Source organism: Hipposideros armiger, unplaced genomic scaffold (genome assembly GCF_001890085.2).
Source record: "Hipposideros armiger isolate ML-2016 unplaced genomic scaffold, ASM189008v1 scaffold_328, whole genome shotgun sequence".
NCBI lineage: Eukaryota > Metazoa > Chordata > Mammalia > Chiroptera > Hipposideridae > Hipposideros > Hipposideros armiger.
In genome coordinates, this window is record NW_017731678.1 from 195,242 (window position 1) to 217,783 (window position 22,542).

General features: G+C 38.6%; 1 protein-coding gene across 1 annotated transcript in view; it reads right to left on the reverse strand.

Moving 5' to 3' along the window:
* Positions 1 to 22,542, reverse strand: part of LOC109392361 (B-cell scaffold protein with ankyrin repeats-like) — a 64,581-nt gene that overhangs the window by 25,577 nt on the left and 16,462 nt on the right. Inside the window, exon 5 of the mRNA XM_019660758.1 lies at positions 5,114 to 5,179. Within this exon, the coding sequence (XP_019516303.1) occupies positions 5,114 to 5,179 (66 nt within the window). The remainder of the gene's footprint in view (positions 1 to 5,113; positions 5,180 to 22,542) is intronic.

Below are 22,542 nucleotides of genomic sequence, written 5' to 3' on the forward strand. Positions count from 1 at the left end.
ACATAAAATTATATTGCACAGGTTATTTTGGAAATATATGTAGAGGCCAAATTTGACAACCGTATGCTTCTGAAACAGTTTTTTGTTTGTTTGTTTAGATTTTTTTTTTGTATGTTGGTTTTCAGATTATTGCTCATTCCTATTCTCATATGTTCCACTTTCTAGTCCATGTCTAAAGTAGGACTTAGGCAACCACATTTTCAAAGCTCTACAAATAATTCTTATGCTCATCTAGGGTTGGAAGTTACTGGGATAGGCATCTGGTAAGGGTGGATGTGCTCCTGCTGCCCCTCATTTAACTCCACCCATCAAAGAAATGGTTTGCCTTCTAAAAGTGGCAGCAACGACACACCCTTGATGCAATTCAGTATTGAACTATGTAGATGAGGAGATCTGTGGATGTGATTCATGATCACAGGGGGGCAGTTAAGGTGTTAAGAATGCTAAACCTCATTAGTTACCATGTATCATGTCTGAGGTAAGACTACATTTAAAAATGGGGATTATCCTGGTGAGGATAGAAGAGACCCTGGGTAACATCCAAGAAAAAGATATAACAGAGAAAAAAAAATGGAACATGTCTTGGAGACGTGAGCAATTTTGACCCTAGACTCTTGTATGACTTTTTGAGGCAGGGAAGATTAAACAGGTATTTCCATGTCCTTGAAGGAGCAACCCTTCCATTTCTCCAGCACCCTTCAACTTGATCATGTTCACCTAGTAGTCTTCTAATCACTAATTATGTTTTATAGAAACTTTATTATTTGGCAGGGGCCTAGTGAATGCAAGCATTCTAATCACTAGGAAGGAATCTAGTCACTGGGATGTATTGATTTAATAGACTAGAATTGTGGGTTATAAATCAGTTCTCTATGAGCTTGGTTAACATGACTCAGACTTCAAAACTGATCAACTCCAAACTCACTGACAAAATTCAGGTCTCTGACTTGCACAATTGAAGAACACACCCTTGACTGGCCTATGAGGCTCAACTTAGGGAAGAGGGTGGAGGTGTGGTAGCAGCATATTCTGTGACAGCACTCTTGCATTTTCTAATTTCAAAACCAACTTGGGAAAACTGATTTTAAAACTGTGTTTTGATGGCAACTTTTATCTGTGATCCAAAGTTTTCAGCATTTTCCTTATAGTTTTCAAGATGTAAAAATTGAGTTGAAGAAATCTGTTGAGTTTCCATGGAAATGGTGCCAAGTAATTTTTTTTCTGTTCCTCAGGAAAATTCCTTGATTTAGCAATAGTGTAACTTCCTGGCAATCCCTTGGCAGTCGTGAACATAGGGCATCTGAAACGCTTATACTTTCAGTGGGAAAATAGTTGGCTCTCATAGTCTCTTTTCCTTCCAGTATATAGTAGAAGAATTAAATAGTTTCTTCAACCTTCTTTAGAGAATCTGTCTGGTCCCTTTAGGAAATCTTGACTGATAAACATTTCATAAAAGGGGCTTGTTTGTTTTCTACCAAATAAAGAGATTATCATTGGTGAAGCATGTATTGCTTTTCCTATTATACCATGAAATCCCAGGATATTTGAAGAGTGTTCATCAACACGGGAATAAACAATTTTGATTGCTTAGTATGTCCTATGGACTGGATGGTCATAAATATTTTAAAAGGTTTAGACAAAACTGGTTGGACATGGAAAGTCTTTTTAGGCACTTAATTCTTTAATTTAAAAAAATTTACCAATTAGTCTCAGTTATCTTCTTTATCCAGATTGCAGAGTAATCAGGGAGGGTTTTGTTTGTTTGTTTGTTTTTGTTTTTGTTTTTTCAACATGTCATGAGTCTTATGTTCCTCTAGTCCTTGCAACTAGAACAATGTCCTTTTATGTTCTGCTAAATTACTGATGTCCAGAGTTAAAGAAGTCTAGGGAAACTGCTCTGAGGTGACTAATCAAAAACATTATTGAGAAGTTGGACGTAAGGCCGGCCGAGTAGCTCAGCTGATTATGAGCACAAGCTCTGAGCAACAGGATCACCGGTTCGATTCCCACATGGGCCAGTGAGCTGCGCCAGAGCTGAGCTGCTGCTGAGCTGCCAACAGGTGGCAGGATAGCTCAGCTTGTGAGAGTACATGCTCCTAACAACAAGGTTGCCGGCTGGACTCTTGCATGGGATGGTGGGTTATGCCCACCCGCAACCAAGATTGAACACAGCACCTTGAGCTCAGTGGCCGTGAGCTGCTGACGGGAGGCTGATGGCGACTGGACTTGGAGCTGAGCTAGCTGTGTCCCCCACAACTAAGATTGAAGGACAACAACTTGGCTGTTCACCTTTCCCAATTCCCCAACACTGTTTCCCTTCCCCAATTCCCCAATAAAATCTTTAAAAAAAAGAAGAAGTAGGATATAAATATCCAGAGAGAAAAAAAACTCATATGAAATTTGATTAAAATTTTCAGTATCTTATGCCTTAAAAATCTAGTAATTTTTGACCTTGAAGAAAATTAGGTCACAAGATATGGACAGATATTTTCCCAATAAAATATTTTATAATTATGTCCCAGTTTCCTTTCATCATTCTCTCCTCTTTTTTTTCTGGGTACAAGAAGGACTATTTTTCTATACATATGGTAGAAAAATCATCGGTCTCATCCAGGGTTCATGGATACTCACAACCTTTCCTTATATGGCTCTCTGTGGGAGAACCAGAAGGATAATTGATAAGATCAAGCATTCCAAGATCCCCTCATTACACTTGCTCCTTGTCACCTTCCTTTATCTCCTGTGGCCTTCTTCACATTTGCTTCTTAATTCTAACAGAATTTAATTAAAAGTATGATAATTGAATAATTTATTAAAATGTTTTAGGGAAATATCCTCTCAAAGAGCTCAAAGCATACTCTCTCCTTACTCTTTCTAAAGCTCTGTGGGGTATGTGGAGGAGGATGGAGAGGAAGAAATAGTCTTCTCTACTTTGTTTAATTCTTCTGTGACTGTTTGACCCTAATTAAACAATAATCTTATTTGGCGTTCTGCATTTATTTCTTAGGAGAGCTAGAGGCAAAGTGGGAGCATAATAGTAGATTTTAAAGATACATCTTTTCCCCAAATATGAAATAGGTACAAATGGAAAATTGTCCAGTAGAATTTTTTGCACTTAAATCTATAAGCAGAATATCCAAGTGGTTCATGGGAGGCTGGCAGTTCAGCTGTATCATATGCTGCATTCAAACACCATGTACTTCATTAGAAAAATGATCCAAGTACAACCGCGCTGCTGTGGGAAATGCCACTTGAAGTCATGTGTGAAGATCACTCAGTTTAGGGACACAGCCTCATTTGGAGGCTGATCCATGGTGTCCTGGGACCAGGTCCATTGAGGTTCTGTATTTACTAGCTCAGTAGGCATTAGAAGTTGGTTCAGGGGCTGGCCGAGTGGCGCGATGGTTAAGAACTGGCTTGGGATGCCAGAGGGCCCCGGTTCGGATCCCACATATGAGGGCCAGTGACACTGCCCTCCACAGCTAAGATGCTGAACAACAGCTCAATCTGGAGCTGGGCAGCCGTGAGTCGCCGGCGACGGCAGAGGCTGCAGCCCCTGTGGCAGTGGGTTGCCATGGGCTGCCGTGTGTAGCCAGCAGCCAGCAGCCAGCGTGAGCGGCCAGCAGCCGCGGTGAGCGGCCGTCCAGAAGCCTCTGCCTCGCCAGAGAAGAGCACAATGATGGTGCCAACTTGGGCCAGTGAAGCAACGTCCTCAACAACTAGACTGAAGAACAAAATGACAGCAACTTGTCTGTTCCCCTTCCCCCAATTCCCCAGCACTGTTCCCATCCCCCCAATTCCCCAATAAAATTAAAAAAAAAAAAAGAAGTTAGTTCAGTCAGTACCTAGCGAACTTCACAATGCCACCAAAGGAGACTGACTATGGGAGTGTTTAGTGGCTGCTGTGAAATAATTTTCTGGTTTCATTTTAATGTCTTTCTCAGTAATTTACTAATGACAATTTCAAGGTAATATTGTTTTGGACTGAAGTTATTTCAAAGGTGAGTTGAGGTTAAAAGTATCTGTACGTGCTCATTGATCAGCAGAGCCAGTCAATGTTACCTCCACCTCTGCCACCTTTTACATTTTTCAGTTTTGAAATTTAACCAAAGCCTTGTTATCAGGAAAAAAAATCATGATAAATAACCTGCTAGAGTCTCTCTTTTCAGTAGGAACCACCTGTGGCAGGGAGAATTGAGGGCAACTGCCTCCTTGTAGAGCAAGAGGAAAACAGTCTTGCTGTTTGAAATGTAGCTACAGTTTTCAGCTCTTCTCTGCATGACAAACAATTGCTCAAGAAATGGCGGATCAGAGGCAGCCAGATAGCTCAGTTGGTAAGAGTGAGAGCTCTGAACAGCAGGGCTGCCAGTTTGATTCCCACATGGGCCAGTAAGCTGCGCCCTCTACACCTAAGATTGTGAACAACGGCTCAACCTAGAGCTGGGCTGCCACGAGTGACCGGTGGCTGGTGTGAGCTGCCATTAGCTACTGTGAGCCATGGCTGTAGCAAGTGTGAGCAGCTGACAGCCCGCGAGAGCTGCCGTGAGCGGCCAGCTGATGGCTGGCAACCAACTGCCTCAGCTGGGTAGAGAGCAATGCTCATAATACCAACATGGGTCAGCAAGCGGTGTCCTCCACAACGAGACTGAGAACAACGGCTTGACTCGGAGGTGGGGGATGGGAGGGTGGACCAAGTGCTGAAGGCTGGAGAATAGTGGGAATTCAATATACAGCACAGAAAACACATGCTGGTCTCAGTTCTGGGGCAAGCAGTCATCTCCTCTTTGAACCATGTAACTTCCAGAGGCTTCTCTCTATGAAAGCATGGTCTCTGATGTATGTTAGAGAATTTGTCTTACTTGACCTTCCTAGAGCCCTGACAATATCATCACCTCCACAAATATTCTCATGAGGCCATTTCTTGCCTTTTTAAATTAAAATATTTCTCTTGCATTAATCTTATTATGGCAAAATTATATTTGGGTAAGGCACTAAGTTAAGTGTAAAATTAATCCATATTTACTTCTGTCCCAGGAGACTTTATTAAGTATTTATATGACTTCTTTAACTCTTACTTAGAGATTATTCAATAAACTGAAGTTCGTGTCAGTACCTTGTTTCTTAGTACCATGGAATTTGTCACCATCAGATTGTCTTCCGGTTGCCTTTTGTTGAAACACTGTAAAAAAAATATAGTACGTTATTTACTGAACATAAACATAAAAAACAAACAAACTGTGGAAGTTTCCAAAAAACAAGAATGCAACACATCATTTTCCTTAGTAACAATTCCTGAACTGTATTATTTTTGAGTAGGAGGATTATTAAATTTACAATTTTCTCTTTTGTGCAGCTTATCAGTCATTTCAAAAAGCATTTTCTAGTGACATCAGAAACATGGCACCAAGATGGGTTCCCTTTGATCTCTCCCCTTGAAGTTACAACTAGTTAATAACTATAATTCAACAGAGGATTCCCTACACCACACACAAATATGCCTGAGAGATCTGCACATCAAAACATCTAAAGGTGGGCAAATTGGGGTGAACAGGGGAGGAGAGAAGGGAGAAGTGCAGAGATGAGGGTGGTGGGACGCAGCCCAGCGCTCACTGCAGTCGCGGGAGAGGGAAGGATTGAGACTACTGCAGGTGCACTCTCTGTGGCCTGGAGCTATCCTGCCTGAGTGATCAGTATATAATATGGCTGAACCCAGCGATTGGGGCAGAGGCCTCAGGGCAAAGACCAAATATAGAAGTGCTACAACTGTGGTCTAACATCCCTCACTGCCAGACAAAAAACAAAGCCATGGAGCCTGGCTGCCTCCCCTCATCCTTGCAGAGCTCTTCTCCTCAACACCCTCCCAGGGCTAGCAGCAGGTCCCAGAACAAACGGTGGCAGTGTCAGATTAAAGAACAGAATATTTGCAACCCTGATAACTGGAGAGGCAGTTGGTGAGTGGCAGACACACACTGCAGCTAATTCCAGAGACAAGGGAGGAGATATAGGGGTGAGGCAGCTGTGGTCTGACAGTCACCATTACTCAGAGGATAGCAAAGACACAAACACACCAGCAGCCTCTCCCAGCTCTCCCCACCCCCACTTTTCTGAACTTAGCAGAGGCACCCAGGACTACTGAAGTACATAGCTCTGCATCTGGCTGCAGAGGCTGCACTAGGATTTCAAGGGCCAGAACCCCATCACCCACCACATCCTCTCATGGGGGTGGTGCCCAGAGACTGAGATGACCTGCTCAGACAGGAGATGCCCACCTCCACAGTAAACCTTCCACCGCAAGAAACTGGAACTGAGCAAAAGAAAATAAAATGCTCCTGAGGTACCTAGTGGAAAACAAAAGAAAGACCTCTTCATATCAACCTGCGCCAGAATTCATTCCCTTAGATACCCAGGAAGAGAAATAATCCATCAATTACTATGAATAAAGAAGGTAACAAGGCAGCTCATAAAAAAAATCCATAAAATAAACTTAAAGACATAGAAATATGTGACTTAAATGACAGAGAATTCAAGGTTGAAGTTCTGAAAAAAACTCAATAGATGCAAAAAAACTCAGACAGGCAGTTTAATGAACTCAGAAATAAAATGAATGAACAAAATGAATACTTTACCAAAGATAATGAAACTTTAAAAAAGAACCAAGTAGGGCTGGCCAAGTGGCTCAGTTGGTTAAGAGTTGGCTTGGGAGCTCAAGCTCTGAGCAGCAGGGCCGCTGGTTCAGTTCCCACATGGGCCTGTGACGCTGCACCCTGCGTCAGATTGTGAACAACAGCTCGACCTGGAGCTGGGCTGCTGTGAGCGGCCGTGAGCGGCCGTCCAATGGCCAGCTAGCGAATACCTCAGCCGGGAAGAGCACAATGATCATAATACCAACATGGGCCAGTGAAGCGACGTCCTCCACAACTAGACTGAAGAACAAAAGGACAGCAACTTGTCTGTTCCCCTCCCCCAATTCCCCAATAAAAAAATCTTTAAAAAACCAGAAAAACAAACAGAAAAACCAAACAAGTAGAAATTATGGAATTGAAGATTTCAATAAAGAGATGAAATAGTGAAATTAGGAAATAGAGCTGACCAGGTGGAGGAAAGAATTATTGATATCAAAAACAGAAATCTGGGGCCAGTCGAGTGGCGCAATGGTTACGAACTGGCTTGGGATGCCAGAGGGCCCCGGTTCAGATCCCACATATGAGGGTCAGTTACACTGCCCTCCAAAAAAACAAAACAAAACAAAACAAAAAAACAGAAATCCGGAAATGATGCAGATAAAAGGAGAGAGAGACTTCAGAGTTAAAAGAAATGAAAGAACTCTATAAGAACTATCTGATTCCATCAGAAAGAGCAATATAAGAATAATTCGTGCACCAGAGGGGAAAAGAAGGAGAAGGGCACAGAGTCTATTCAAACAAATAGTTGATGGTAACTTCTCAAACCTGTGAAAAGAACCGGATCCTTGAACCCAAGAAGCAAATAGAACACACAATTACCTCAATCCTAAGAGGCTTTCTCCAACGTACATTATATTGAAACTGTCAAAAATTAATGACAAAGAAAGAATTCTCAAGGCAGCCAGAGAAAAGAAGATGGCATCCTAAAAAGGAAAGCCCACTAGATTATCATCAGATCTTTCAGCAGGAACTCTACAAGCCAGGAGGGAGTAAAATCAAATGATCACACTATTGAAAGAAAGAAATTGCCAGCCAAGAATAATATATCCAGCAAAGTTATCCTTTAGTTTTGAAGGAGGAATAAAGACATTTCCAGATATACAGAAGTTGAGGGATTTGTCCATGACAAGGCCTGCATTATAGGAAATATTGAAGAGGCTATTCTACCTGAAACAAAAAGACAAAAGGATACAAAATTATGAGTAAGATTACTGACAGACAGAAGCAGGAAATGGCAACCCCTACATTATACACTTAAACATAACATAATGGGTAAAGAAGATAAAAACATTAAAAAAAAAGAGAAGAAGACAATTTGCTATTGCAACTCAGAAATAAGCTCACAGCATAAATAGGGATAATTTATGACAACAAAATATAAAAGAGGAGGGGGTAAAATTTGAATTTGCAAAGGGGAATGGAGATAAAATGCATGCTAAAGAAAAATATGAAACTTTCTTTTACATAAACGTAACGGTAACCACTGGAAAAAAAATTCCTGAACTGAGACATGTGACATAAAAGAAAAGGCAAAAAAAATCATAGAATACCCCCAAACTAACATATTAGGTTGGTGCAAAAATAATTGTGGTTTTGGACCATGGATTTTAAATCATTATAACTAGTCTCAAACACATCTTTTTAATCAAAATAGAAACCATTACAATCAACACATTTTTTGCCAATGAGAAATAAGTTTGTTCACTCCTGTAGCATAAAAATCCTTGCTTCGAGATTCGACGAGCTCTTGGAAAGCATTTTCTGCATGCTGCTGGTTGTGGAAGTGTTTTCCCTGCAAAATGTTGTCGAGATGCTTGAAGAAGAGGTAGTTGGCGAGAGGTCAGGTGAATATGGTGGATGGGGCAAAACTTCGTAGCCCAATTTGTTCAACTTTTGAAGCGCTGGTTGTGTGACATGAGATTGAGATTTGCGGAGAAGAATTGGGACCTTTCTGTTGACCAATGCTGGCTGCAGGCATTACAGTTTTTGGTGCATCTCATCAATTTTCTGAGCATACTTTTCAAATATAATGGTTTTTCTGGGATTCAGAAAGCCGTAGTGGATCAGGCCAGCAGCAGAGCACCAAACAGTGACATTTTTTTGGTGCTAGTTTGGTTTTTGGAAGTGCTTTGGAGCTTCTCAGCCCAACCACTCTGAGTTGGTCACTGCCGGTTGTTGTATAAAATCCACTTTTCATCACATGTCACAATCCGATCAAGTAATGGTTCGTTGTTGTGTAGAGTAAGAGAAGACAACACTTCAAGACGATGGGTTTTTTTTTATTTGTGGTCAGCTCATGAAGCACCCATTTATTGAGCTTTTTCACCTTTCCAATTTGCTTCAAATGCCAAATGACCATAGAATGGTCGACTTTGAGTGTTTTGGCAACTTCTTGTGTAGTTGTAAAAGGATCAGCTTTGATGATTATTCTCAATTGGTCATTGTTTACTTTCGATGGTTGGCCACTATGCTCCTCATCTTCAAGGCTCTAGTCTCCTTTGAAAAACTCCTTGAACTACCACTGTACGTTCATTAGCAGTTCCTGGGCAGTGTCGTTGATGTTGAGTTGTCTCCGCTGCTTTACGACCCATTCTGAACTCAAATAAGAAAATCGCTTGAATTTTCTTTTTGTCTAACATCATTTCCATAATCTAAATTACATATAAAAAAACAGCAAATAAGTCAATAGCAAAAAAAACATAAAATGAGAAATGCGTGTAAAATGATGTATAACATAACCACATTTATTTAAGAATCAAAGGCAAATTTCCACAATGCAAAAACTGCAATTATGTTTGCACCAACCTAATAGCAAACAGAAACACAAAGGCAAAGAAACAATGGAGACACCAAGATACCACAAAACAAGAGATAAAATGGCTATAGGAAATCCTCATATATCAATAATTACCCTAAACTCAAATGGACTGAACTCACCAATAAAAAGGCACTGAGTAGGAGACTGGATCCAAAACCAAAACCCAACCGTATGCTGCCTTCAAGCGATGCATCTCAGCTGCAAGGACAAATATGGACTCAAAGTGAAAGGGTGGAAAATAATACTCCAAGCAAATGGTATCCAGAGAAAAGCAGGTGTACCATATTTACATCTGATGAAACAGACTTCAGGTTGAAAAAGGTAACAAGAGACAAAGGTGGACATTTTATAATGAGAAAGGGACAATACAACAAGAAGACATAACATTTATCAATATATATATGTTCCTTATCAGGGAGCAACAAAGTATATAAAGAAACTACTAACAGAGCTAAAGGGAGACACTGACAAAAACACAATTATAGTAGGAGATCTAAATACACCATTGACAGTTATGGATAGATCATCCAAACAGAAAATCAAGAAAATAGCCTTAAATGACAAATTAGACCAAAGAGACATAATTGACATTTACAGAGTCTTTCATTCTAGAACACCAGACTATACACTCTTTTCTAGTGCACATGGAACATTCTCAAGGATGGAACATAAGATGGGACAAAAACAAGCTTCAGCAAATTTAAGAAGGTTGAAATCATACCAGGCATATTCTCTGACTACAGTGCTTTGAAATTGGATATCAACTGCAAAAAGAAAGTGGGAAAAACCACAAATATGTGGAGATTAAACAACATGCTACTAAAGGATGACTGGATCAAAGAAGAAATAAAAGCAGAGATCAAAATATTACATGGAAACAAATGAGAATGAAAATACATCACATCAAAATTTATCAGATACTGCAAAAGCAATATTTAGAGGGAAAGTTATATCATTACAGGCCTATCTCAAGAAACAAGAAAAATCCCAAATAAAGCAACTAATATCACCTTGTAAAAATATTACAAAAGGAAGAAAAAATGAAACCCAAAGTCAGCAGAAGGAAGGAAATAATAAAAATCAGAGCAGAACTAAATAAATAGAGAACAAAAAAAAAAAGAAAAAATTAATGCAACAAAGAGCTGGTTGTTTCAAAAGATTAATGAAATTGACAAACCCCTTGCTACACTCACTAAGGAAAAAAGAGAAAAGACACAGATAAACAAAACCAGAAATTAAAGAGAAGTTACAACAGATGCCACAGAAATACAAAGGATCATACAAAATATACTATGAAAGACTATATGTCACTAAATTCAATAACCTAGAAGAAATGGACAAGTTCTTAGAAATATATAACCTTCCTAAACTGAATCACGAAGAGCTGGAAAATCTAAATATACAGATCAACAGTAAGGAAATTGAAACAATCATCCAAAACCTCCTCAAAAGTAAAAGTCCAGGACCAGATGGTTTCACTAGTGAATTCTACCAAACATTCAAAGATGATTTAATACCTGTCCTACTCAAACTCTTCCAAAAAATTGAAGAAGAGGCAATACTTCCTCACTCATTTTATGAGGTCAACATTACCCTGATACTAAAACCAGGTAAGGATAATACACAAAAAAGAAAATTACACACCAACAACTCTGATAAATACAGACACAAAATCCTAAACAGAATACTAGCAAATCGAATACAATACATTAAAAAGATTATACATCATGATCAAGTAGGGTTCATTCTAGGGACACAAGGGTGGCTCAACACATGCAAATGGATCAATATGATACACCACATTTTATTTTTATTTATTGTTTATTGTTTATAAACAAAATAAAAGATAAAAATCATATGATCATATCAATAAATGCAGAAAAAGCATTTGACAAGATATAACATCAATTTATGATTAAAACAATGAAATGGGTATAGCAGGAGAGTACCTCAACATAATGAAGGCCATATATGACAAATCCTCAGCTAATATCACACTGAATAGTGAAAAACTGAAAGCTTTTTCTCTAAGATCAAGATCAAGACAGTGATGGCCCCCATCACCACTGTTATTCACCATAGTTTTGAGAGTCCTAGCCAGTACAATCATGCAAGAGAAAGAAATAAAAGGCATTCAAATTGGGAACGAAGAAGTTAAATTGTCACTTTTTGCAGATAAAATGATTCTTTATATAGAAACCCTAAAGACTCTACCCAAAAACTATCAGAAAGAATAATCAAATACAATAAAGTTGTAGGATAAACAATCTATGTACAAACATCCATTGCATTCTTTCATAGTAACAATGAATTTTTAGAAAAAACAAAAAGAAAAATACCAATTCCTTTTGCAATTGCAACAAAAAGAATAAAATACCTAGGAATAAGCTTACAAAGGATGTGAAGGACCTATATTGAAAACTGTAAGATGTTATTAAAAGATATTGAAAAAGATACAAAGAAATGGAAAGATATTTCATGTTTGTGGACTGGAAGAATCAACAGAGTTAAAATGGCCATATTACCCAAAGCAATATGCAGATTTAATGCAATCCCCATCAAAATCCTGATGACATTTTTCAAAGAAACAGAACAAAAAATCATCAGATTTGTATGGAATCACAGAAGATCTCAAATAGCCAAAGCAATCCTAAGAAAAAAGAACAAGGCTAGAGGTATCATACTTCTTGACTTGAACTTGTACTACAAAGTGACAATAGTCAAAACAGCAAAGTACTTGCAGAAAAACAGACACGTAGACCAGTGGAATAGAATTGAGAACCCCAAAATAAACCCACATATATATGGGCAGATAATTTTCAACAAAGGAGCCAGAAATATCCAATGGAGAAAGAAAATCCTCTTCAATAAATGATGCCAGGGAAATTGGAAAGCCACCTGCAAAAGAATGAAACTAGACTGCTATCTGTCACCTTATACCAAAATTAACACAAAATGGCTCAAAGACCTAAACCTAAGACCTGAAACAATAAATTGCATAGAAGAAAGCATAAATGCTAAACTTATGGAGCTTGGTCACAGAGAGGATTTTATAATTCAATCTCAAAGGCAAGGGAAATAAAAGCAAAAATAAACAAGTGAGACTAAGTATGTCAAATTAAAAAGCTTCTGAATTGCAAAAGAAACCATCAACAAAACAGAGGCAACCAACTGAAAGGGAGAAGATATTTGCACACAACACCTCTGATAACAGGCTAATATCCAAAATATATAAAGAACTCATACAACTCAACAACAAAAAAACAAACAATCCAATTAAAAAATAGGCAGAAGACCTGAACAGACACTTCTTCCAAGAAGACATACAAATGGCCAACAAATGTATGAAAAAATTCTCAGCTTCCCTACCTATCAGGGAAATGCAAATCAAAACCATGAGATACCAACTCACACCTGCTAGAATGGCTATTATCAACAAGACAAAACAAATGTTGGAGAGGTTGTTGAAAAAAAGCAACACCAAGACTGCTGGTGGGAATGTAAATTTGTACAGCCATTATGGAAACAGTATGGAGGTTCCTTAAAAAATTAAGAATAGAATGACCATATGACCCAGCAATCCCTCTTCTGGGTATTTACTCAAATAGCCTGAAGACATTTATCCATAGAGATATATGTACTCCTATGTTTATTGCAGCATTATTTACAATGGTCAAGACATGGAAACAACCAAAGTATCCTTTGGTAGATGATTGGATAAAGAAGATGTGGTACATATACACAATGGAATACTACCCAGCCATGAGAAAAGATGAAATACTGCCATTTGCAACAACACGGATGGATGTTGAGATGTTATGCTAAGTAAAATAAGCCAGATGGAAAAAGTTGAGAACCACATGACTTCACTCATATGTGGGATACAAAACTGCAAGCAACAAACAAATAAGATAAACAAACAAAGAAACAAAAACTCATAAACACAGCTTAGTGGTTACCAGGGTAATGGGGGAGAGGGGCGGTAGAAGAGGGTAAATTGGATCAAATATATGGTGATGGAAGAAGAACTGACTCTGGGTGGTGAACACACAATGTGATATGTAGATGATGTATTATGTAATAGAATTGTACACTTGAAACCTATATAATTTTACCAACCAATGTCACCCCAATAAGTTTAATAAAAGTTAAAAAGTAAATTAATTTAAAAAAAGAAATAATAAAAAGTGAAAAATATTTAAATAAATACAACTATAAACTGGCAAAAAAAAAGCACATTTTCTTTGGGCAGAGTAGTGTAATGCTGATGAATGCCTCATAAAACTATTTAAATCAAGATGTGATTCCATTTTGATATTAGGTAAAGAAGTATAAAAGCTGCATTTTGTTAAAAGTGGTAAATGTTAAAATCACATGAAAAATTCCATTTGCACAGAAATTACTCATGCTGACTTCTTGGTGATAAGCAAGGATAATGACTGTTTCTTTTAAAACGGATGAAAAGGATGCTGTATTTCACAGATGTAATAATAAAAAAGACACTTTATTCTTGCATCATCTAGCTGGACCTCAGAACTTTAAAGCAGTTTATTCGAATTACTTCATTATTTGAAAAGTGCTTTGTTCTCATTTATTATTTCTCACACGAAATTCTATGAGACAAGTCAGCATTACTCACCCTGTCTTGCAGATGAAAGATAAAATTGATTGTTTAATATTTATTGAGCACCCACAAAGTTCCGTATAGCTTCTGGCATTTGTTAATGAAAAAGTCTGTACCCTTTACAGCTTGACTTTAGAAATTGAACATCGCAAAGTTCCATTTATATTTTATGGGTAGTTTGAATTACGGGGTTTGGGAACTGGAAAAAGGCATTGGAGATTTATTCCTGCCTCATAGATGAGAGAGGTGGAAGTAACTAACTTGTAAAATGGCTAAGTAATTTTGCAATGACCCTGGAACTGTTGTTAGTAGAGATGTGATTTAGACCCTCAGGCCTTGAACTTCAATCCATTGCTTGGCTCTTTACTACACCGCTACTCCTTCTCTTCCATAATTATTTCTGTTTAAAGATAAAGAAGGAGCTAGAGGGAGGGGATGAAAAAGAACCTTAGAGTGATTCCAACATGCTTGTGTAGCTTATTCTTCTTAGCAGCTCACCAGGATTTCCTGGGATAATCAGGCTGAGGTATGTGGGAGTTAGAGGGTTCCAGCCCCGTGGTGCTTGACCTCTGCGATTGGGATACACGTCCCAGCAGTTATCCTGGATCTCTGTCTTTGGTTTTAATATTCTTTACACCAACCTAATATCAAGGTCATATTTGCGGTTACTCCAGATGACATGTTTTCAAATTTACAAAGTTCCCTAAATCATATCAAATCAATAATTATTTATTAAGCATGTATATTTTCCCGGCTCTTGTTGAGGGAGCGTGCTCTATGCTCTACTCTCCTCTTTCAAACAAGAGAGAAGCAAAGATAGTTTCAAAGTATGATGTGTTTAAGGAAAATTATACACATGAAATAATATTTCTGGTTGAAAATCAATTTTGCGCCTCAAGTTAGTATTTGGAAAACATGCTAAATATAACTTACTGGCAAGTTCTAGGTTTTTGGCTTACATTTTTTCTAAAATAAAATATACTGATAGATACATGGCCTGTGGATATATTTTAGGATATAAATTTTTATAAGTGGTGCTTGAATTTTTTCATTGGCTAGTTCTAAAACTCTTGAAAAAATGAAACACTTTTGAAATTTTAATAACAAGCAGTCACTTTTTCCACAATATTGTTAAGATAATAACTGAGACTGTTTACATACAAAAAAAACTGTAGTTTGGCATCAGTAATGTGGGAAATAATCTGAATCCAAAGAGAAAGTCAGAAAATAAATTCTCCAAATAAAAAGTAGATTAATTGGTAAGTTTTAGGAATTCTGCTGAATTTTGATGCTACAGAGAACTTGGAAATAGATTCATTTTTCCAGCTATTTGATATCAATTTGTTAAAGAGCACTTTACACCCCACATAAACAATATTTAATTGACATATGTTCTGTTGACAACAAATCCCCAGCCTTTATGAAATACAGTAAGTGTTAAATAAACACTTCGTTTCAGTCTGTAGATTAAGAAGTTATAAGTACTGGGCGGGCCGAGTGGCTTGTTGGTGAGAATTGGCTTGGGACGCCAGCTCTGAGGAGCAGGATCCCAGTTTGGATCCCACATGAGGGCCAGTGACACTGCACCCTCTACAGCTAAGATGGTGAACAACAGCTTGGCCTGGAGCTGGGCTGCCGTGAGTCGCCTGCGAGTTGCGGGTTGTGGTAGAGCTGCAGTGGGCTGCCGTAAGTTACCGTGAGCGGCCGGCAGCTGCCGTGAGCTGCCATGAGCGGCCATCCAATGGCCGGCGACTGATCTGCCTCAGCGGGGAAGAGCACAGTGATCATGGTGCCATCGTGGGCCAGTGGAGTGACATCCTCCACAACTAGACTGAAGAGCACAGGGACAGCGACTTGTGTGTTCCCCTTCCCTGATTCTCCAACGTTGTTCCCCTCCTCCAATTCCCCAATAAAATCTTAAGAAAAAAAAAAGAAGTTATAAATACTGTATTTATTTATTGTTAGATTTCACCAGGACTTATAGTTGAAACACCTGGGACAGGGTGGAGGATTAGGGTGGGAAAGCAAGAGGTTCTGAGTAGGATGGTTATGAAAGTGCTAACAACTTTTTATTAGGCTGGTGCAAAAGTAATTGCGGTTTTTTTCATTGTTGAAATTTGCCTTTGTTATTGGAATACATTCTTAAATAAGTGTGGTTATGTTACCATCATTTTAATGCACATTTCCTGATTTATGTTTTTTTGCTAATGACTTATTATTTGCTGTTTATTTTATATGTATTTTAGACTATGGAATTGATTTTAGACAAAAAGCAAACTCAAGCGATTTTTTTATTTGAGTTCAAAATGGGTTGTAAAGCAGTGAGACAACTCAAAACATGAACAGCACATTTGGCCCACGAATTGCTAACAAATGTACAGTGCAGTGGTGGTTCAAGAAGTTTTGCAAAGGAGATGATAGCTTTGAAGATGAAGAGCGTAGTGACCAGCCATCGGAAGTTGACAACGACCAACTGAGAGCAATCATTGAACTAATCCTCTTATAACTACATGAGAAGTTGCCAAAGAACTCAACGTCAGCCACTCTATGGTCATTTGGCATTTGAAGTAAATTGGAAAGGTGAAAAAGCTTGATAAGTGGGTGCCTCATGAGCTGACCGCAAATAAAAAAAATCGTTGTTTTGAATTGTCATCTTCTCTTATTCTACGCAATAACAATGAACCATTCTTCAATCGAATTGTGACGTGCAATGAAAATTGGATTTTATATGATGACTGGTGATGACCAGCTCAGTGGTTGGACCTTGACAAAGCTCCCAAAGCCAAACTTGAATAAAAAAAAAAGGTCATGGTCACTGTTTGGTGGTCTGCTGCCGGTCTGATCCACTATAGCTTTCTGAATCCTGGTGAAATCAGTGCATTTGAGAAGTATGCTCAGAAAATCGATGAGATGCACCGAAAACTGCAATGCCTGTAGCCGGCATTGGTCAAGAGAAAGGGCCCAATTCTTCTCTACAACAATGCCCTACCACACATACACAGCCAATGCTTCAAAAGTTGAACAAATTGGGCTATGAAGTTTTGCCTCATCCACCATATTCACCTGACCTCTCACCAATCGACTACCACTTCTTTAAGCATCTCGACAACTTTTTGCAGGGAAAACACTTCCACAACCAGCAGGATGCAGAAAATGCTTTCCAAGTGTCAAATCCCAAAGGACGTGTTTTTATGCTACAGGAATAAACAAACTTTGTTTTCATTGGCAAAAAATGTGTTGATTGTAATGGTTCTTATTTTGATTAGTAAAGATGTGTTTGAGCCTATTTATAAATGACTTAAAATTCACAGTCGGGAACCGCAATTACTTTTGCACCAATCTAATAAAAGCAGGATGTGAACTAAGCCATGCCCTATAGTACAAGGGTCCTCTGTACCTGTAAAACCTTCCTTGAAATTCCCTCTGAACTCTCCTCCAGCTGCACCTTTTACAACTGGACCCTTCCTTTGACCTACATACAAGCCTCATATCTTTACAAAAACCCAATAAGCAATTAGCCTATTGTCAAACACGCTTTCTCATTGCTATGAAAATGAGGAGGTGTTTTTGAACATGAGGTAATCTTGGAAAATACCTACTTAACTTGTTTCCTGACGGAAGAGCTAGCCCGTCAAATGATCACTGATGCAAACATTCATACAAAGGACACATACTCTGCTATTAGCCTTGGGAAAAGAATAGAGAGATGTAAAATGCTGGAATTCCTTAATCTTTCTTTATATAATAAATATTAGCGGAAACAATTTAAATTGCTTCCACCAGTGAAACCTTTGCTCTAAAAAGCTTTATATACTTTATATTCACCTCGTTCACCCATACAACCTTTATAAGAGATAAACATAAAATCCATGATATGATAAAAACTGAGCATTGGGTTATGGGTCACTTTGATTTATATATGAAAGTATGTATTTTTGTACAAGCAGATTTGTGGTAAGCAAAATGAGAGTCTGTTTTAACATATAGTAATTGAAAAAAAAAACTATATACCAGAATGCTAATCACCTTGGTACAGCAGAAGGGGTACAGTTTTGTCTTAATATTAACAACATGTGTAGCATAGGAAAATGGCTTTGCCCTCCCAGGCCTTTATTTATTATTATTATTATTTTTATTTTTAAAGATTTTATTGGGGAATTGGGGAAGGGGAATAGCCAAGTTGTTGTCCTTCAGTCTTAGTTGTGGAGGGCAGAGCTAGCTCAGCTCCACGTCCAGTCTCTATCCAGCCGCCCGTCAGCAGCTCACGACCGCTGAGCTCAAAGTGCCCTGTTCAATCTTAGCTGCGGGTGGGCGTAGCCCACCATCCCATGTGGGAGCTGAACTGGAAACCTTGTTGTTAGGAGCACATGCTCTCGCCAGCTGAGCCATCCTGCTCAGGCGCAGCTCACTGTCCCATGTGAACTGAACCAGCAACCCTGTTGCTTAGAGCTTGCGCTCTTAACCAACTGAGCCACTCATCCAGCCCCTCCCAGGCCTTTATCTTGCCAATAAAGTTAGGGCATAGATGAGATAATCTCTAATGTCTCAGTTAGCTCTGACATTCTAAGATGCTATCAATCATTGTCTCCCAAGCCATTCCAGGCCAAACTGTGCCTGAATAAATTTGTAAGTGAGTATGAATTTGAACAAAATGCTATGTTTTGAGGAAGAGATTAGTTTTGCTGGGGGCTTAGACTAATAGGAAAACTAGAAATTTAAATCATAGACCAATGTTATTTTTTTTATAACATATGGAAATGATCCTGTCCCTAAGTGTTTGAATTATTGGAAGATACTGTTTTGGACCACATTTGACCATATTCATGTCCAAATAATGCTATCAAGGCAATTATGACACATCAACTTTGATGACTCTCTGCCCCAGTGAAATCTAATTTTTCTCTTCCTACCTAAAATTGGAATTTGAGATGAAAGAAAAATGAATGCATTATTAGTAGTTATCACTGCCTTTAAACATTAAAAAAAAGTCCATAGCAAAAGTAAAACAATTTTTGGGGTTCAAAATAATCTCAACAAATACAAATTTCCCAAATATCACCCCTATTTACTTTAAATATTGGCTAAATGACTTCTGCAAAATTTTCTCTAGAAAAGAAATGACATGGAATGGAAAAAATTAGCATAGTATTAAATATTCAAATCATTAAGCAAAACAGAATGATCAGAACAGCAGAGGAGGATGAGGTGAGATATAATGAATTCTCTTGCACTATTTGTCTTTTCAGGCTGCTTCTGCAAGAACATTCTTCATGTCAACCTCATCTGCAGCTTATTTCAAGCAAAGGAACCCTTCCAGAGCTGCCCTTTTTAGAAAGTCTGATAAAGCTTGTTTGGAATTATTTTACAAGTGGCTAAGGTAATGGAAAGTCTGTGCAATAGCTCAATGCATTCATAAAGATATGAATTATAAACGACAAACCCCTGGATGTTCCATGCCCTTTAGAAGTATAAAACGAAATGTTGTTTAGAGATATGTGCTTATCGCCGATGATCATTCTTGAAACTAGGGATTCGACATACAATAAAATATATAGATCTGTACTGTGCTCTGGGTTCTTAGGAAATGATACTGTACAGGTAGCAGCAGTGCATTTATTATTCACTCAACAAACTTTCATTAGGTTGGGCAGTTCAGTGCTGTGCTAGGTGCTGAGGCTGCAAAGATATGTTAGACCGAGGCATCATTTCCATACTGTCCTCCCTTTCTATGTGTTCATTTAAGCTAAGGTCAAAAGTGTCATTAGTGTGTACTGATGAGAGAGGACAGAGATGAAAAACATCGGAAAGGCAAAGGTCAAAAGGCGGTCTTTGTAGCCTTACTCTCCCTACCTTATTCCCCCCATTTGCACCCTATGAAAGCTAATTCCAACAAAGGAGAATGAGGTAAAGAAAAGCAATATAAACAACTTCTTAGTCTAGCCAGTAAAGGTAGGGGACAGTACGTTCTAACCCTATAAATAGTCAAACTGGGAACTCAGAGAATAGGTGTATCCTCTTTGCAAATTGACTAAAATATATTGAGCACTCCAGTAAGCTCAAACCCACCATTTCATTCTGCTGGCAATAAGTTACATGTTGATTTGAACAAATTTACCAAACACAGGTCACCACATTTGAATAGGCACACTGTGGGGAGGGGTGGTGGTGGCCACTGATAGTCACATCAGCCACATAATATGGTCTTTCACCTGAAAATAGTTTATTGCAGACATTTAGAGTCAAGAGTTGTGGCTTTTTTTGGGGGGGAGGAGGAGTGGGAGGAGAATATATAAATAGCAGCCAGCACATATGAGGTCACTGATGTGGTTACAGTTTACTCTTGAGATTGATAGAGGTGGAAAGTTGGAAAGCACATATCTACATGAAGGAAAATGGCATAGAAATTCTAACTCAATGGTGATACCAATGAATGCTTTGGTTTCCTAAGGAGAAACTGTTAATGTTCTTTCCAATTTGTAATGAAAACTTTAAGTCTGACAAGAGTGCTCCCATAAAAATCCCTCCCAAACAAGAAAATCTAACTATAACTTCTTTTTTTTATCTCTAAAGAACTTAATTTTTACTAGAGTAGAATACAAACTGTTTTTATTTGCATATTTATTATTTTTTTATGCAAATAGGAATATTTATATTCTAGAAATGTTCCTTACCCAGGAAGTTGGGACATTCAGAGACAAACACACACACACAGAGAGAGAGAGAGAGAGAGAGAGAGAGAGAGAGAGAGAGAGAGAGCAGTTGGTTTGTAAAATTCTGTGTGATTAGAGCTTGAGGCCATCATAATGAGTTCATTAGCAAAATCTCCACTCTGCCACTGGGCAAACAGGACCTTCTTCCTCTTTTTACTAGGCCGGCCACAGGTATTGAACACCTATTGCTTGCATAGAATTGGACCAGGAGTCTGTCTCTTCCCATACGATTTCAATCAGACTCATTGCTTGACTTTACTTTTTGACCATAGGTAGCCAATAAGGACATGATATACGAGTGTGCCTAAATGTAGATATTACTCTAGTAACATCCTTAGTAATTTTCCGTATTGTTTCAAGAAGTGGTTTGGGTTGTTAGAAAGTCACTGCAATACTCTAGAAACTATGATGAATTCACCTTTTGATTCATGCTTAGTGATCATCAAAAGCAATTTCTGTTTTTTCTTTTTCCTGTAGCAGGAAATATTGCTAGCCTGAGAAGTAACAAGTAGGATGTGGTCATGTTCACTTTGAACAAACATTAAATACTAGTTCTGTTAATAAGATTCAAACCATTAGAAGACTGAAAATTTCTATATATTCAGATTGAAAATAAATTATACGTAGATGGATAATTTGAAAAGAAAAAGGCTGTGTCCACTTGTTCTATGCAGTGTTCAACATTGGTAGTTAATAATTTAGAAACATCATGCAAGATGATGTATTGGCATATGAAACACAAAGGAAAGAGCAAAAGGCATATTATTGGGAAGATATGATAAGTCCTGTGTCATCTCTCCATCTACCGCATCTTTCGTTATAGTGACTACCATTTCTGTATCCTACTCTGTGACAGCTACTGTACATATGTCATACAGTTTAGTTTTCATGAAAACTCTCTGAAGTAGGTATTATCATTCCTTTTTAAAATTAAACTAATGAAGCAAGGCTATAAAACTTGCATAGTTACACAACTTTTAAGTGGCTCTGTCATAATTCAAATTCAGTTTTATCTGGCTTCACAATAAATATGAATTTCACTCTACCATGCTGTCGGGCCCCGCAAGGGGGCAGTACCCAGTGGACCAAGCCCACAGAGCACCTTATTTTTCTCTAACACCTACATATATAGAGTAAAAAAGATGCATACATTAAAAGTGCTGGTGAGGGCTGGCCGAGTGGCGCATTGGTTAAGAGCTGGCTTGGGACGCCAGAGGGCCCCGGTTCGGATCCCACATATGAGGGATAGTGACACTGCCCTCTAGAGCTAAGATGCTGAACAACAGCTCAACCTGGAGCTGGGATGCCGGGAGTTGCCAGCGACGGTGTGGGCTGCAGCCCCTACTGCAGTGGGTTGCCATGGGCTACCGTGTGTAGCCAGCAGCCAACAGCCAGCATGAGTGGCCAGCAGCCACCGTGAGCGGCCGTCCAGAAGCTGGCGACTGATCTGCCTCGCTCGGGAAGAGCGCAATGATGGTGCCAACTTGAGTCAGTGAAGCAACGTCCTGCACAACTAGACTGAAGAACAAAAGGACAGCAACTTGTCTGTTCCCCTTCCCCCAATTCCCTAATAAAAAATCTTAAAAAAAATAAATAAAAGTGCTGGTGAAACCATTGTAAATTTAGGAAATGTAAAATGAGGAAAAAGACAATTTGTGCAGAAAGCTATTCGATGCATCCATGATTTCATTTTCAAATGACTATTCT